This window comes from Globicephala melas, chromosome 20, assembly GCF_963455315.2.
Source record: "Globicephala melas chromosome 20, mGloMel1.2, whole genome shotgun sequence".
Classification (NCBI taxonomy): domain Eukaryota; kingdom Metazoa; phylum Chordata; class Mammalia; order Artiodactyla; family Delphinidae; genus Globicephala; species Globicephala melas.
Genome location: NC_083333.1, coordinates 26,381,506 through 26,399,411, shown reverse-complemented (window position 1 = coordinate 26,399,411; position 17,906 = coordinate 26,381,506). Strand labels below are relative to the sequence as shown.

The 17,906-nt window shown below is 51.4% G+C and overlaps 1 protein-coding gene across 1 annotated transcript; it reads left to right on the top strand.

The window, feature by feature from the left end:
* Nucleotides 1–1,344: 1,344 nt before the first annotated feature.
* Nucleotides 1,345–13,846, top strand: CPSF4L (cleavage and polyadenylation specific factor 4 like). Its single transcript, XM_030838091.2, has 7 exons — nucleotides 1,345–1,447; nucleotides 1,997–2,047; nucleotides 4,443–4,595; nucleotides 9,462–9,557; nucleotides 10,391–10,484; nucleotides 12,046–12,213; nucleotides 12,898–13,846. Exons 1-6 carry the CDS (start codon nucleotides 1,345–1,347, stop codon nucleotides 12,143–12,145), a joined length of 597 nt encoding a protein of 198 aa, XP_030693951.2. The 3' UTR covers nucleotides 12,146–12,213; nucleotides 12,898–13,846.
* The last annotated feature ends 4,060 nt before the right edge of the window (nucleotides 13,847–17,906 follow it).

Here is a 17,906-nt window from a genome sequence, read left to right as displayed (position 1 = left end):
CCCAGCCCCGCCTGGGCTCCAGGTGTCTGTCTCTCCGGCCGTTTTCTTTTCTGATCCAGGGTTCAAAAGTGTGGGAGCCACAGCCAGGCGGAAACAAAAGCCAGCAGGTTCCCTCTTGCTGGCCCGGACGCAGGCCTACAGGGCGCGGCCCGCCTCGCCCTGCTGCGTCCAGGAAGGAGGGCGCTTGGATTGCGGGCATCGACCCCCAGCAACTCTGAAACCTCAGCTCCATCGGCAGGGAAGGCCTGCTGGGGGCCAGAGCAGGGGCAGGGGGAAGCCTGCCCCAGTTAGAGCCCGCAGTTGCTCCTTGGAAAGCCTTTTCCGACGTCCCCAGCCTTGGGGGCAGGGGTGGTGTAACGATGATAAAACAACATTTGCACAGAGATTTCGTTTACAAAGCACTTTCTCAGGGGTGGGAGGCGCCGGGGTGGCGGGCGGAGCCCGCGCTGCGAGGCCGCGGCCTCCGGTTGGTCTCACCTCCCCCCCGCCCCCCGGCCCAGCACGGGATCGTGTGCGTGGTAGACAAAGCGCTATTCATCCCGCAGTTTCCGAGTCCTCGGGAGTCGGTCCTTTTCCCTCTCTCCCGTGAAGAGCTCACTCTGGCTTGTCGCTCAGGCCAGAGGAGGGGCGTCAGGAGTCCCAGAGGGAGGGGTGGGCTGGGGCCTGATTGAAGGGAAATGCGGGGGCCGAGGGGGGCTCCCTCCTTCTGCACCGCTCGCCCCGCCCCCAGGCCCTCCGGCTCCCAGGCGCCAGCTTGCGCGAATCCAGAAGACTCAGCGCAGCCTCGCCGGGGCTGGGTTGTGCAACTCTCCTCACAGCTCACCTGTGGCTGTGTCTTTACATTAAAAGTACGCGCAGGGCACACGGGTTCGAGCCCCGGTCCGGGAAGATCCCACATGCCGCGGAGCGGCTGGGCCCGTGAGCCATGGCCGCTGAGCCTGCGCGTCCGGAGCCTGTGCTCCGCAACGGGAGAGGCCACAACAGTGAGAGGCCTGCGTACCGCAAAAAAAAAAAAAGTACGAACACGGGCTTGGTAACGTCTGCATGGGCGTCTTTGGGAACATGTAGAGATAAGCAGCGTGTGGCGCTTTGCTCATCCCTCCCCAGCAGCGCGCATTGAGACTGGGACTTAGGTACAGGTGTAGGGGACTGGGGCCCTGGGGCGTCTGCACCTGCATCAGGTAACGCCTGTCTAGCTGTGCCTGGGGAGTATAACTCAGCAGTCAGCCGGGGAGATGGGGTTCCGCATCAGAGCCTGGCCCCTTAAGGGCCTCTGATGAGCTATATTAGGCCCATCTGCAGGCGGCTTGAGCAACTTTTAGTAGCCCCAGCAGGAGAGAGAGGATGCAGGAGGTCATTGCAGGGCTGGAGCAGATCACCTTCACCTTCGAGAAGGATGTAGAGATGCAGAAGGGCACTGGACTCCTGCCTTTCCAGGGCATGGACAGTGAGTGAGGACGGGGACCCCGCCACCACCCCTGCCCTCCCCCTCCCTCCCCGACCCCCGCCGGCCTTCTCTGCAGGCCCCTCTGCTTGGCTCCCTGATGGGGCGGCCCCTTCTCTCTGCTGCTCGCCAGGGAGGAGCAGGGGGGCTTGGGCCCGCCATCTGGGAGCCCCAGCTTAGCCCCTCGCTTCTCAGGCCCCCCTCTTACATCCTTTCCAGGACTCCAAAAAAAAAAAAAAATGGGGCTGGCTTCTGGGCAAGCAGACCCGAGAGAGGTAAATTGAAAGAAGTTGGGAAGAAGCACACTGGCCTCCCGAGCTCCCGGGGGGCCTGGGGCCCTTCCAGCACCTCCGTTTCAGAGTTGGGGGGGCTTAGGTGTGGAGGCTGAAGGCTGGCTCCTGAGGCCGGCAACCCAAGGGCCAGGACTTGAGAACCCCCAGGCCCAGGCCTTGGTGGGTAGAAGGGAGACTTGCTGCTGGAGGGGTGAGGGCCCTTTGACAGCCACAGCCTCTGGAGAAGCTGCCCCCCTCCTTTGCGTTCTTCTCCTTCCAGAGTCCGGCTCAGCTGTGTGCAACTTCTTCGCTAAAGGGCTCTGCGAGAAAGGTGGGTCAGCAGGTGGGGCTGGGGTTGGGGGTGGGTGGCAGCGGGGGCTGTCTAGGCCACACGGGGTTCAGCTTGGCCTGGAATAGGGTGTTGGATTTGCACCTGGGGAGGGGAAGGTGGGACGGGGCAAAATTTTAGTCTTATAAAAAGTAGGCAAAGGGCAAGTTGGGGGCTCTGTCCAGAAGCCTACCTTCCCCCACCCCCCCCAGCATTTCCCTGATTCACTAGCACTGATTAGGGCAGGCAGGGCTGCCCTGAAGGAGACATTCCCTTCTTTCTGCCCTGCTGGAGGTGGGATTGTTTGTGGGTGTCAGCTGTGTGCTCCCAGGAGCCCTCCGACTTATTTATTTTCCCCCAGCGGGGGGAGTGCTTTCCTTCCCCCTACTCTTGTCCTCCGAATTAATTTGGGACCTGCTCAGCCATTCCATCCATTTCCTTTTTTTTTTTAAATAAGTTTATTTATTTTTGGCTGCGTTGGGTCTTCGTTGCTGCACGCAGGTTTTCTCTAGTTGTGGCGAGCGGAGGCTACTCTTTGTTGCGGTGCGCGGGCGTCTCATTTTGGTGGCTTCTCTTGTTGCGGAGCACGGGCTCTAGGCACGCGGGCTTCAGTAGTTGTGGCCCGCGGGCTCTAGAGCGCAGGCTCAGTAGTTGTGGCGCACGGGCTTAGTTGCTCCGCGGCATGTGGGGTCTTCCCTGACCAGGGCTCGAACTCGTGTCCCCTGCATTGGCAGGTGGATTCTTAACCAGTGCGCCACCAGGAAGTCCCTGCATCCATTTCTTGTGTCCTAAGAAAGCTCTGGCCACAGTCTCTGAGATGCTACAACAAGCATCCTTATTTCTCCCCCATCCCAACGTGACTCAACGATATGCTCTTCCATGGGGACTTCCCTGCGGTCCAGTGGTTAAGACTCCGAGCTCCCAACGCAGGGGGCGTGGGTTTGATCCCTGGTCAGGGAACTAAGATCCCTCATGCTACGCGGCGTGGCCAAAAGAACAAAACAAAACGGAAAAACTGCTCTTCCAAACTCTTCTCCCCAAAAGCAGCGCTTCGGGGGGTGTGGGGTACCTGACTGAAAAGCAGCGGCTCTCAGCTTTGCTTCTGCCTCCTGAACCACTCACGGGCTCTTCCGATGGAAACCCAGTTGCCCCCAGTTGCCTCCAATTTGGGGGTCTCCAGTCCCCCCTAGAGATCCAGGTTAAGAAACTCTGAATGAGTTTAGGACCTGCTTTTGGGATCCAAGTGATTTTGTTCTTGGGAAGCTGGGAGGCCAGGAGGGGCCCAGGCACAGGGGGGGACCTAGGGCCATTTTTGCCACATGCCTCGTCCATGTTTGGGGCAGCCCTGGACGATGGGGTGAGGAGGGAAATGAGCTTGTCGGCCACTCCAGGCTTTGTGAAGCCAGGACTAGTGATGCCTCCTGGGGTCCTGTCTCCTCAGCTTGGTCCATCCAGTCTCTAGAACAGTGGTTCACAGAGATACCCTCTTGCAAAGAAATAAAACTGTTCTTAGGTCTGGAAAGTCAGACCCAGGCAAGCCAATGGCCAGGGCTGGAGGGTAAGGCTATTTAAGAAGAACACCTCCCCAGCACCCCACAAATTCTATCGGAGAGGTGGCCAAGCACGAGACGGGTCCTGCTAAGAAACCGAGGGGTGTCCTTCCTGCCGACGGCAAGCCCACCTGAGTGAAGATGACAAAGGGTGAAATGTAGCATTTCCAGTTCCTTCTGAATTGTTACCAAGCTGGCTCCTACGTCACCATGTTAGATCTCTGGAATCAGGAAACAGAACTTTTTTTTTTTTTTTTTTCCCGGTACGCGGGCCTCTCACTGCTGTGGCCTCTCCCGTTGCGGAGCAACAGGCTCCGGACGCGCAGGCTCAGCGGCCATGGCTCACGGGCCCAGCCGCTCCGCGGCACGTGGGATCTTCCCGGACCGGGGCACGAACCCGTGTCCCCTGCATCGGCAGGCGGAGTCTCAACCACTGCGCCACCGGGGAAGCCCCATTTGGTTTTTTAAGACGTGAATTCAACAGGTCCTTTATGAGCCTCGCTTTGTGCTGGCACCTTGCTAGGATGGGTGGCGGCTCGGGGGGCCAGGGCTGGAAACCAGGGCTCTGCTGTCTGGTAGGAGCACCCCGTCAGGCTGGAGGGGAGAGGTGTGGAAGGTGCTGCAGAAGGTGTCCTGACAGCCTGGGGGCTCCCCGGGGTTCGAGAAGGGCCAGGGCACCATGCCAGGCAGAGAGGGCTTTGAAGCTGTGTTTTAAGCCGTGTCTGGCCCCCAATCCTAGCCTCCCCCAGGCTCCAGGGGAAGGGGCGGTGGGCCTTCCTTCCAGGGGTGAGCTGGGCTCAGGCTCTAGGCGAGCGGGGACCCCCAGCTGGGTGCTCTGGTGTCCCCAGGGAAGCTGTGCCCCTTCCGGCACGACCGAGGGGAGAAGATGGTGGTGTGTAAGCACTGGCTCCGGGGGCTGTGCAAGAAGGGCGACCAGTGCAAGTTCCTGCACCAGTACGACGTCACCAGGATGCCCGTGTGCTACTTCTACTCCAAGTTCGGTCGGTAATGCCCCTTCCCGGTTCCCCCCCACACACCCCGGAGGGTAGCAGTGGGGGCCGAGGGATGGGATGAAGTCGGGGAGGGGCCCCCAAAGGAGGCCTCGCGTGTCCCAGGTGGGCAGACCAGGCCGCGGGGGCCTTGCTTCTCCAACCCCCTAGAAAAATTGGAACTGTCCTCTGAGCCCTGCTTCACTGCCCCAGCAGGCTCGGGCACACGCAGCCGGTCCCGCCGGGGGGAGGGAGAGGGCTGGAATCAAAGGCTGAATGGTTGCCCTCCCTGGTCCACTCCTGGCTAATCACGCACCCAGACGGGCTGTCTGGAAACGAGCCTTGAACACGCCCTCTCTCAAGCCCCGGGATGGGCTGGGGTGAGTCGGAGCCAGTGTTTCCCAAACAGCAAGCACTTTCACGGTGCTCCAGGTCTCCACAAAGCACCTGCCCCGTCGACGCGCACCATCGCCTCCTTGGCAATAGACCGTCTTGCTATTTTTAACTCCTCTTTTAGAAGAAAACTTTACATTGCTTCGGTAAATGGAAAACTGGCATCACTGATTGGCAATAGAAAGTCACTGTAAACGGGAGATCGCGAGCTTCAGAAGTTTGGCCCCTGAAATGACCTTGTGTGGTCAGGTCTGGACCCGCATGTCACCCCCCTCTGACTCAAGTCTTTTGTCATCTGAGGGGCTACATAGGGGGAAGCCACTGCCGGTTTAAGAACGGGATCTGTGCATGTGTTTCAGGTCTTATCTTTCTCCATAAACTTTTACAGTTCAGTGCTTTTCAGAGCTGGAAGGAGCCTTAAGGATGATCTAGTCTAGTAGTTTTCAAACTGTATTCCGAAGAGGGACTTGGAGGGAGAGCTGGGCCAGCCTCCAGGGACACCTCTGACTGAGGCGGCTTGGCTTTGAAATATCGGGGGGGCTGTGGGCAGCTGTTCCTCATTAGTGTCCATGGGGGGGCATTCCTGGGTATCCAGGAAGAAGGTACCCCACCCCCCAAGGTCAGTAAGAGCTTCCCCCAGGCTCAAATTCTTTTTTTTGCGGTATGCGGGCCTCTCACTGTTGTGGCCTCTCCCGTTGCGGAGCACAGGCTCCGGACGCGCAGGCTCAGCGGCCATGGCTCACGGGCCCAGCCACTCCGCGGCATGGGCATGTGGGATCTTCCCAGACCGGGGCACGAACCCGTGTCCCCTGCATCAGCAGGCAGACTCTCAACCACTGCGCCACCAGGGAAGCCCCCAGGCTCAAATTCTGTTTCCTGCCTTCTCCTCGGACTTGAGACCTGGCGGTGGCAATTCATGAGGGTTGCCCGCATGTGTCCCTTGTAAGAAAGGGCAAAGTGTATATGAATCCTGGTCCCCCTTGGTCGCGTCACCTAAAAAGCTCTTAATTTAAAATGCCCCTTTATTCTTTCAAAAACCTCGGTTGGTTTTCTTTGGGGGATTGGGGTCGTGCTGGGCATGGATACGGGAATAGAACTAGGTCCGCTCTGCTCTCAAATAATCCCTACTGTGAGGGCGGACGTATACACTGGTGGTTACAAAGGTAACCCGTGTTTGTTGCTCTTGGAGTAAATGAATGAATACCTTTTTCTAATATCAAAGCATAATTACAGTTCTCATTGGAAGTAAATCGTTTTACTTAAAAAATATTGTTGGGGATGGGCTTCCCTGGCGGCGCAGTAGTTGAGAGTCCGCCTGCCGATGCAGGGGACATGGGTTCGTGCCCTGGTCCGGGAAGATCCCACATGCCGCGGAGCGGCTGGGCCCGTGAGCCATGGCCGCGGAGCCTGAAAAAAAAAAAATTGTTGGGGAGATGTAGGAGTGGGAAAGGGCAGTTGAAAGGAGCTAGGAAGCCTGGGGGCTTTGGTTCTGCTCTGGGATGTGCTCCTCCCAAAGGTACCTTGGGCAGGGGGCTCTGACAGGCAGACGGGCGGGTGGGGTGCGGTGCCACCTGCTGGCCGAGAGACCTGGTGTCCTCGTTTGTGAAATGAGAGAACTGGATAAGAGTGGGGTTGAAACTCTGGGGAAGGAGTGGTACTCTTGAAGGTTCAGGTGGAACCTTGCTTTGCACAAGCCCAATGTAAAAAATAGATCTCTTTGGAGCTGCTCGGAAACCAGTGGAATTGACACTATGGCGTTCCTTTTGGCTCTGAAAAGCGCTAAGTTGTAGGCTTTAATTAATTAATGTATTGAAGTTTAGTTGATCTACAATGTGTTAGGTTCAGGTGCACAGCAAAGTGATTCAGTTCTATATATATATATTCTATAATAGATGTATATTCTTTTTTCAGACTCTTCCATTATAGGTTATTACAAAATATTGCATAGAGTTCCCTGTGCTATATAGTAGGTCCTTGTTGTCTACCTGTTTAACATAGAGTAGTGTGTATCTGCTAATCCCAAAGTCCTAATTTATCCCTCCCCTCTTCCCCCTTTGGTAACCATAAATTTGTTTTCTCTGTCTGTGTGTCTATTGCTGTTTTATAAATAAGTTCATTTGTGTTTTTTTTCTTTAGATTCCACATACAAGTGATATCATATGGTATTTGTCTTTCTCTGTCTGACTTACTTCACCTAGTATGATCATCTCTAGGTCCATCTATGTCGCTGCAAATGGCATTACTTCATTCGTTTTTATGGCTGAGTAATAGTCCACGGTATGTATGTACCACATCTTCTTTATCCATTCATCTGTCAGTGGACATTCGCGTTGCTTTCCTGTCTTGGATACTGTGAATAGTGCTGCTATGAGCATAGGGGTGCATGTATCTTTTCGAATTATAGTTTTCTCCAGATATATGCCCAGGAGTGGGACTGCTGGATCATATGGTAACTCTGTTTTTAGTTTTTTGAGGAACCTGTTCTCCATGGTGGCTGTACCAGTTTACACTCCCACCAACAGTGCACGAGGGTTCCCTTTTCTCCACACCGTCTCCAGCATTTATTATTTGTAGACCTTGACGATGGCCGTTCTGGCCAGTGTGCGGTGATACCTCACTGTAGTTTTGATTTGCATTTCTCTAATAATTAGTGATGTTGAGCATCTTTTCATGTGCCTAATGACCATCTGTATGTGTTCTTTGGAGAAACGTCTATTTAGGTCTTCTGCCCATTTTTTGATTGGGTCGTTTGTTTTTTGGATATTGAGCTGTATGAGCTGTTTGTATATTTTGGAGATTAATCCCTTGTTGGTCGCATCATTTGCAAATATTTTCTCCCATTCTTTAGGTTGTCTTTTTGTTTTCTTTATGGTTTCCTTTGCTGTGCAAAACCTTTAAGTTTAATTAAGTCCCATTTGTGTATTTTTGTTTTTATTTCCATTAGTCTAGGAGAAGGGTCCAAAAAGATACTGCTGTGATTTATGTCAAAGTGTGTTCTGTCTATGTTTTCCTCTAGGAGTTTCATAGTATCTGGTCTTCATTTAGGTCTCTAATCCATTTTGAGTTTATTTTTGTGTATGGTGTTAGGGAGTGATCTAATTTCATTCTTTTACATGTAGCTGTCCAGTTTTCCCAGCACCACTTATTGAAAAGAGACTACCTTTTCTCCATTGTTTATTCTTGCCTCCTTTGTCATAGATTAATTGACCATAGGTGTGTGGCTTTCTTTCTGGGCTTTCTGTCCTGTTCCATTCATCTGTATTTCTGTTTTTGTGCCAGTGCCATAGTTTTGATGACTGGCGTTATAGTATAGTCTGAAGTCAGGGATCCTGATTCTTCCAGTTCCATTTTACTTTCTCAAGATTGCTTTGACTATTTGGGTTCTCTTGTGTTTCCACACAAATTAAAAAAATTTTTTTTGTTCTAGATCTGTGAAAATGCCATTGGTGATTTGATAGGGATCGCGTTGACTCTGTAGATTGCCTGGGGGTAGTACAGTCATTTTGATAATATTGATTGCTCCAATCCAAGAGCACGGTATATCTTTCCATCTGTTTGTGTCATCTTCAGTTTCTTTCATCAGCGTCTTATAGTTTTCAGAGTACAGGTCTTTTGCCTCCTTAGGCAGGTGTATTCCTAGGTATTTTATTCTTTTTGATGTGATGGTAAATGGGATTGTTCCCTTAATTTCTCCTTCTGATCTTTCATTGTTAAGTTGTAGGCTTTTAAGGAGGATGAGATTGGAAACACTCACCAATTCTCTACTTGAATGAGGTGAAAACAGGGCTGAATCTTCCCCCTTGGTTCCTTCAGAGCCCCTGGGTCCCTAAGGGGAAGCTAAGAGTGCTTAGACTCCCTCCCTAACTCCTGTGGTCTATGCAGACAGGGCTGGCTCCTCCTAGGAGCCCGGGGTCTTGGTCTAATCCACAGACAGGTTACGGCACAGGCTTTGCGAAACTACAGGTGTCCCTCTGTGTTGCATTTATCTTAATCCCTGTGCCAGCTTTGAAGCAGTGCTCTGCTCTTCTTGGCATTTCCCCCAGAAAGAACTGCACCCCTTTACTCTGGAAGCCATGGAGGTTTCATCATAGAGATGAAGCTTTAGCCACGTGCACGGCAACACCTTCACGCAGCGTCTATGCCTTCCTGGACCTTAAGCTGCTGGCTCTGGGTCTCCCCTTCCCCATCTCTCCTCGTTCCTTCCTCCCAAGTAGTCTCTAAATACCTCCGGATATCTGGCCCTGCCCCAACTCTAGCAGATGTGTGTATTCACACCCAAGTCCCGCTTAGCCAGTACGATTGCGATCCGCCTTTCTTAGGTTGCAGGAAGGTTTAGAAATATCTTGCTGTCCTCAAAAAGCTGCTGACCACCAGAAGGCAGAGAAGTGGCTTATACGCAAGGGGCAGGGTCAGTCTTGTTCCGGGAGGGCGGAAGTGACTGCAAACATGAACCCACTTATGCACCAAGAACTCTGGGATTTTCAGGTGACTGCAGCAACAAGGAATGTCCCTTTCTCCATGTGAAGCCGGCCTTCAAGACCCGGGACTGTCCGTGGTATGACCAAGGTTTCTGCAAGGACGGTGAGGCCCTGACAGAAAGGGGGCTCTAGGGGACATGGGGGAGTCTCCCGGCAGGGGAAGGATGCGCATTCCTGATGCGGCCTGTGGAGGTCCGCCCCAGGTTGAAATCCCACAGCAGGCCTCTGTAGCTCCCCCCAGTGGAAACCCTCTGCAGTACATGGTGGAGTAGGCTCACTGCGGTTCAAATCCCAATGGCTTCAGAATGTATTGACTGTGTAACCTTGAACAAATACGAAAAGGGGACCAGCTCCCCTGAGGGCCGTTGGGCCAGGTGGAAGTAGGACCCCTCGGGCAGCCCTGCGCATCGGGTCTGACCCATAGGAGACATTTCTCTGTTCCTTCCCATCTGGGTGTCACGTAAATACATTTCACTGTCCCTATCTGGCCAAAGTTCGGAGGCAGGGCCCCCGTTGGAGTCCCCGTGCTCTGAGCACCGCCGTCCTTTCTCTTCCGGTATCTGGGTGTGGTGTTCTTACTGAGCTCCTGGCAGCCCTGGTTAGGGGAGGATTTTAGGGGAGGGCGGCTGAAGGAGGATTAGTAAGATGTGTGATTGGCTGGCCTTTGCTCAGCCAAACCTGCTACAGCTAAATAAATAAAAGCATGTTACAGCCCACATCCATGGAAGTCCTCCAAGACAGCGCGTTAGGGACACTTCTGACGCTACTGTTTCAGGCCTGGCCAGCTGACACCTACTCCCACACATTCTGAGGTGCCCTTTCCCATCTCAGTCATGTGGCTAGGAAGTTGGTGCTTCCCCTTGCCGGTAAGCTTTGACATGTGTGTTTCCTCCACTAGCTAAAGATCCTTCTAGCTGTTTTTTCTTTGCCCAGCAGGTCCCCTGTGTAAATATCGCCACGTCCGCAGAATAATGTGTATTAACTACTCGGCTGGCTTCTGCCCTGAGGGACCCAAATGCCAATTTGCACAGTAAGTGTGACTCCCCCGAGTGCTGGGCCCACTCTCTGGCTTCTAGACCTAGATCCTTCTGCACCTTCACTGGCCTGGGGTGGGGAGTGAAGTGTCCGGCGAGCACCTACCCACGGTGTTCTCGCCCACCCTACGCCCACCCCTCCTGGTGCTGTCGGCTGCACTGAACTCTAACCCATCCTGTTAGTGCCTATCTATTGCTGGGGATGGGTGTATAGCTCTTAGAAACAGGAGTAGAGACATTCAACACCTACCCGCCACCCCCATCCTCTGCAATTCTCCCTGGCTGGGGTGCCGGCTCCTTCCCTGTGGGGCTCTGAGAACAGGAAACCTGCCTCAGGCTGGTGCAGGACGTGTTAATGAGCAGTGAGCTTGGGCGGTGCCTAGAGCGCGGCTGTAACTATGTCTCTCCATGCCTCCCTCAGCCCCAAGATGAATCTTTTATTCAACCCAAGTTACCTGAAGGTGAGTGCAGGTAGGAGGGGGGCAGATGTGGCTCACTCCTTTACTGCACGGTTCCCTGGGGAACCCTTGCTCCCCAGCCCTGCACTCTTCCCAGGTGCCCTCACTCTCACACCATCTGCTCCCCGGATCCTGGGAAAGGCACACATACGGGGTCGCTCCTCCCAGACCCCCTCGGACCTCCGTCGTCTCTGCTTCAGGCAGAGCTTCTCGGCCCCTGAGGCTTTCCTTCTCCTTAGCTGCAGAACACAGGTGTGGTTTTTATTCAAGAACCTGGGGTCTAGCTGAGGACCCATGGTCCAGAGTTGTTCTGAATCAGGGCCATCCTGGTTGTGCCTGGTCCCTATGGGAACAGATCTGCCTCCCCCTGATATCGAGTCTTGATACGAGAGCCTCCATCCCGGCTCAGCAAGCCACAGCCTGTGGGGTCAAATCTGGCCTTTTGCCTGTTTCTGTACAGCCTGGGACCTAAAAATGACTTTTTAAAGGTGGTGACAGAAAAATCCAAAGTAACATTTTGCGATGTGTGGAAATGCAAATTCCAGTGCTCATAAATAGTTTCACTGGAACAGGACCAAGCTCATCATTTACATACTGTCTGACTGTTCCTCATGCTTACGATGGCAGAGTTGCGTAGCTCCAACAGAGACCAGATGGCCCGCAAAGTTGAAAATATTTACTGTTTGGGCTCCTGCAGAAAAAGCTTGCTGGTCCCGGTGGGGATGTCTGCATGCTGGCCTGCCAGTAAAGTCTGACAGAGGCCAAAGAGGGAGCACGAACGCTGGGGGGAGCAACCGAGCTCTTGCTAATTAGGGGTTCTGTACACAGCCCTAGGCTGGGATGGCACTGGCACATGAGGAGGGCGACCCCTGCTGGTTCCCAGTGGGATCGCTGACAGCGGGTGGGAAGTGATCGTCAACACTGGGGAATTCACAAGCCATTTCCAACGTCCACCAAAAGGTACGCTTTCGGCAGTTAAGGCGTAAACGAAGGCATTTCGCAACCTGGTTTCAGTCTGAAGGCCTGGCCGGAGTCCCTGCCCTCTTTCTACACAGGGAGTGTCTATAAATGTTTCCTTTTGGCTTCACTTTCTCTGCAGCTTGTCATCCGGCCAGTGGGTTCGGCACCTCCTGCTTCTGCCTGGGAACCTCACAAGCCCCCTTCCCCGAAAGAGTGTCTGCTTCTCCACCCTCAGATGAAGCCCCAGGAGCCCCCGGTCACTTACTGCCTGGGGCTCAGGGCCCTGGAAGAGGGCCTGTGTTACAGGGTGAGTGGTGATGAGCTGGGCTACTGCTCTGTTGAGGGCAAGACGAGGGGTGATTAGCAAGATAGAATCGGACAGAGGTTTAGGAGTGCAAATTAAGAGAGAATGGGGGAGACCAAATTGTTCCAATTTTAAGGTCTCAGTAACCTCATCTTATTTGCATTTCCTGCCAGATAAGACTGTTTATTTCTTTAAAAGGCTAAAAAGTTAAACATCTTTCATGCACTATTTTGCTACCTGACGATCCCTTGAGTTATTTATACATAATAGCCTTAAGACTTGGCACAGTCTTGGTAAGGGGCGGCTTGGTAAGGAAGGGAATGTCACACCTTACATTTCTTGGTTGTTATCTTCTGGTTCCTCAGGAAGAAAATCATGTTTTACACTCATGAGATGGCCTCTGAACTGTCCTGACCTTTGCCTTCTCTAGTCTGCAAGAGAATTGTACTATCAGGCCTTGCTTTCCTCACACGATGGATTTCCTGGTCTTCATGCATACACAGCCCTGTTCTTTGGGTTAGTGATGATGGGGCTTGAACCTCAAAGCCTTTTTCAGGCCAGAAATGGACCTTCATTTATGAGCAGAAAGCCAGCTAACCATCTCCTAGGATGCCCTAGACAATTTAGGATTTTTCTCTTAGGATTTGAATTTACTAGAAGTCACACCATTAACTTTTTCTCTTGTAGTGTTGAAAAATAAGCCATTATGCCAGTAAGAGTCAACTGGTAGAAGCTACCAAAAAATACCCCTGGTGGGTCTGGGGAACTGAAGGACCTTCTAGTGAAGACGCCCAAAGGCCATCCTAGGGGATTCTGTTCTCAGCTAGCCCACTGCCTGCCTAACCAGGAAAGGAGGTGCAGAAGCAACCTGCTGTGTTTCAATTTCCTCTTCTGTACGTGAACGAGCTACTGAAAATATAGCAGGAGCGGAGGCTGACTGAGTGTGGCAGGAACGAGGTATTCATAGAACGGGGGAGCACAATGTAAGTAAAACCAAGAGCTCGAGTATATGGGAAACGGTCACTGTCCTGTGCTTAGCTCCCGTCCTGCCGCCGACAGTTCTGGGTGGCACGTGGCCTTCCTGTGCACACGGCCTCAGCTGCTGCTGTAAACGAACAATTAAATCAAGTGGTTTCTTTAGCATGACAGCTGCTTCCCTATATGGCTTCCCTAAGTGTAAGACGAGATTCTGTGCATGCCTTCTGTAAGGAATTACAGGGAGGTGGATGGTACGAGTGAGGCTTATCCCGGGGACGTAAGGAAGTGACATGGATCAGTGAATGCCGTGTGGTCTCGGTCACTGTCTGAGTCAAACCCCAATGCAACTTAATCCACGGGGAAAGGAGCAGGGAGGCAAGGCTGCGCCTTTTGGAAGAATGGAGAGAAGAGGGACGACACACAGTGCGCGGTAGGACCAGGCTCCCTGCCTTCGGCAGACGGAGGCAGCTGGCTCATCCGGCCTGGAGCGGGAGGGTGAGGCCGAGGCTAAGAGGATAGCCGGTCCTGGAGACAGATTCGGAGGTCTGAACGCCAGCTCCAACCTGGGCTGCTATGTGACAAACCCTACACAGCCATGCAGGCAAATTACTTAACCTCCTCGAGTCTGCTCCCTCATTCTAGAAAACGAGTGTGGTGGCAGCTCTGGCCTCACGAGAGACTGCAGGTGAAGAAGGCTGCACGGCGCTGGGCTGACAAAAGTGAGCACCCAGGTGGTAGCTGGATTTTGGCGTGGATTGTGGTGGGGCCTCTCTTGCTTAGTTCAAGTTCAGGATGTGAACGAAATAAGAGGCCACAAGAGGTGTTAGAAAAGCTGTTATTTCATTCCTATTATGTGTGACACTTCGCTGGAATTAACAGATGCAAGACTTTTAATTTAACCAAATCTCTGCAAAGTAGGTATAATCATCCCCATTTTACAGTCCGGACCAAGGAGGCTCCAATTAAGTCAGATAACTTGCCCAAGGACACACCTACTACCCATTTCACAGGTAAGTGTCTGGGAGAGGCAAATAACCAGAACAGAGGAATATTTTTTGAACATATTTTTGTTAGGAAGAGTGGTAACAGTAATATGTAGGACGAACATGGCGGGGGTGGGGGTGGGGGAGCAGGTACTGAGAGTAACTGGATAATCCGTAAATCAGGAAAAACAGGACCGAAAGAAATAGTAGCAGCAGATAGGGCTTCCCATAAAGTATAAAACACTCCACTGATAATACAAAATGATTTATTCTTAATAGCTAAATATTTTAATATATATAGAAAAAAGGCAGTGTTTCAGGTATCATCACTCAGGATTAAACTCAAGTAGGTAGCAGAGATAACCCACCTTACACAGACCATGCGCATTACAGCAGGGTGTCCAGACGTGCCTGTGAATGTTTGCAGCCTCCAGTAACCGAACCTTCCCGGTAAATCTTCGAGGATGGAGAGAAGCCTGGGTACCACCGTTAACTCTCCTGCAGGGTGGATGGGAATTCTCAGGCTGCGTTTCTACACACATTGCTGGAAGCCGTGTTTGGGAAGGCACGCGGCTGCCCTGGAAGCAGAATCTGAGCACTGCTGTTTACCCAGGGAAGCTCCCACCAGTGCCAGATAGATGTGGAGCACAATTTAAGAGACAGAATGTAGGAGGCTGTTTAAAACGGAACAGCATGGTAAGAGCATTCCAGACTTCTCTCCTGGCTTTGTGGAGACACGAGCTCCTCTCTCCTGGCTGAAGCACACTGGCTTTGCATGGAGCAGAGCCTCACTCATGGACAACTCCAGCTTTGAAAAGAACCTCTAGTCTTCCTAAGGAAGCCTGGAATCTGCCAGATCACATAATTGGGGGGGCCTGGCTGTGCAAACAAACTTACGTCGTAGTATGAACAACAAATGCATCCTCGTAAGGCAAGTTTACAATATTGCGAACTGGAGCCAAGAGGCATACCCCTGGATCATGCTGCGTTTGTTTAGATCTGAATCTAAGAAAAGAATCGGTTATCAGCTGACCTTAACTCTCAAACTATTTTGAACATTACTAAGAAATCACTAAAAGACTCGATAAAAGGTCGTCAAGGATTTCCCTACCTCAGATGGCAGCGATGCGTAGATAGGGAAACCTTTCCCTGTTACTTTGTGGACGTAATCAAATAATTCCAGAATCTGGACAAACTTCAGACGGCTTTTTCAAAGTCACCCACATCATTTTAAGAATCAATGCTCAGCTCATCTGCACAGGCACATTCCTGGGGTCAAGGTGGAGCTGGTCTGGGGCTGTCGACTGCTGTCTCTCTCTCAACGTACAGCTGCCAAGCACCTCTGCCGAACACCAGATGAGGACACCAAGGCACAGAGAGGTTAAGTCACTGGCTCAAGGTCACAAAGACAGTTTACACAGACATTCGCACTGGAAGCCCAGAAAAAAGAGATAATTAAGTACATTCCACAACAGAAACTGAAGAGTAACTATTCCTTAGGTGATGTTAAATACGTTGGTACCTACAACTGAAAATGCTATTTTGGTTGGAACAGAAACAGACTGGGAGATATCAGAGATCAAGGCCCTGCTAAACTTGGTCACTTCATTCTGATGGCTTACCAGCAGGAGAAAGCCATTCAGACTAGAGACAAGATGGCAGAGTAGAAAGGACCTTGAGCTCACCTCCTCTCACGAGCACACCAAAATCACAAATAACTGAACAAACATTGATTAAAAAAAGACTGGAACCTACCAAAAAAGATATCCTACATCCAAAGACAAAGAAGGAAGCACAACGAGATGGTAGGAGGGGGTGCAACTGTGACACAATCAATTCCCACACCACCTGGGGGGGTGACCCAGAGACTGGAGAATAATTTTATCACAGGCTTCCTCCTAGAAGAGTGAGAGTTCAGAGCCCCACATCAGGCTCCCCAGCCTGGGGGTCTGGCAGCGGAGGAGGAGCCCCTAGAGCATTTGGCTTCGAAAGCCAGTGGGGTTTGACTGCAGGAGCCCCACAGGAGTGAGGGAAACAGAGAGACTCCACTCTTGGAGGGTGCAGAGCACCAGGACCCAGGACAAAAGCAGTGACTTCGCAGAAGCCTGGGCCAGACCTACCTGGGCAGCCCTCTTGCTTGGGTAATTAGCACCAACACCTGGGTCCACCCAACAGCCTATAGGCGCCAGTGCTGGGAGGCCTCAGGCCAACCGACCAACCAACACAGAGGGAACACAGCCCCACCCATCAGCAGACAGGCTGCCTAAAAACTCCCTGAGCCCACAGACACCTCTCAACGTGCCCCCTGTTACAGCCCTGCCCCACCCAGAGGGCAGATATGGGCCCCTCCCACCAGGAAGCCTGCACAAGCCTCTAGACCAGCCTCACCCACTGGGGGCAGACACCAGAAGCAAGAAAACTACAATCTTGCATCCTGCGAACCGAGGCAAAGAACTTGGGAAAAGAATGCATGCAGAGTGAGGAGCTACAAGAAGTTTTAAGAAAGAGAAAATAGAACAACCAGAGTTGAGAATACAATAACTGAAATGAAAAATACACTAGAAGGAATCAATAGCAGAATAAATGAGGCAGAAGAAGGAGTAAGTGAACTGGAAGACAGAATGGTGGAGATCACTGCTGTGTAACAGAATAAAGAATGAAAAGAAATGAGGACAGTTGAAGAGACCTCTGGGACAACATCAAATGCACCAACATTCACATTATAGGGGTCCCAGAAGAAGGAGGAGGAGGAACATGCCGAGACACACAGTAATAAAAATGACAAAAATTAAAGATTAAGAGAAAATATTAAAAGCAACAAGGAAATTCTCATAAGGTTATCAGCTGATTTTTCAGCAGAAACTCTGCAGGCCAAAAGGGAGTGGCACAATATAAAGTGATGAAAGGGAAAAACCTAAAACCAAGATTACTCTACCCAGCAAGGTTCTCATTTAGATTTGACAGAGAAAGCAACAGCTTAAGGACTGGCACCACCAAACCAGCTTTACAACAAATGCTAAAGCAACTTCTCTAGGCGGGAAACAAACACGTGGAGGCTACACAATATGCTTCTAAACAACCAATGGATCACTGAGGAAATCAAAAAACACCTAGAGACAAACGAAACCTAAAACACAAGGATCCAAAACTTACGGGATGCAGCAAAAGCAGTTCTAACAGGGAAGTTTATGGTGATACAAGCTCACCTCAGGAAACAAGAAAAGTCTCAAACAACCTAACCTTACACCTAAAGCAACTAAAGAACAAACAAAATACAAAACAGGTAGAAGGAAAGAAATCATAAAGGTCACAGAAGAAATAAATAGACTAATAAAACAAAAAGGTCAATGAAACTAAAAGCTGATTCTTTGAAAAGATAAACAAAATTGCTAAACCTTTAGCCAAACTCATAAGAAAAAAAGGGATAGGGCCCAAACCAAAAAAATTAGAAATGAAAAAGGAGAAGTTACAACTGATGTAAGAGACCACTACAACAACTCTATGCCAATAAAATGGACAACCTAGAAGAAATGGACAAATTCTTAGAAAGTTACAATCTCCCAAGACTGTACCAGGAAGAAACAAAATATGAACAGGCCAATTACAAGTACTGAAATTGAATCTGTGATTAAAAAACTCCCCAAAAATAAAAGTCCAGGACCAGATGGCTTCACAGGCGAATTCTATTGAACATTTAGAGAAGAGTTAACACAATCCTTCTGAAACTATTCCAAA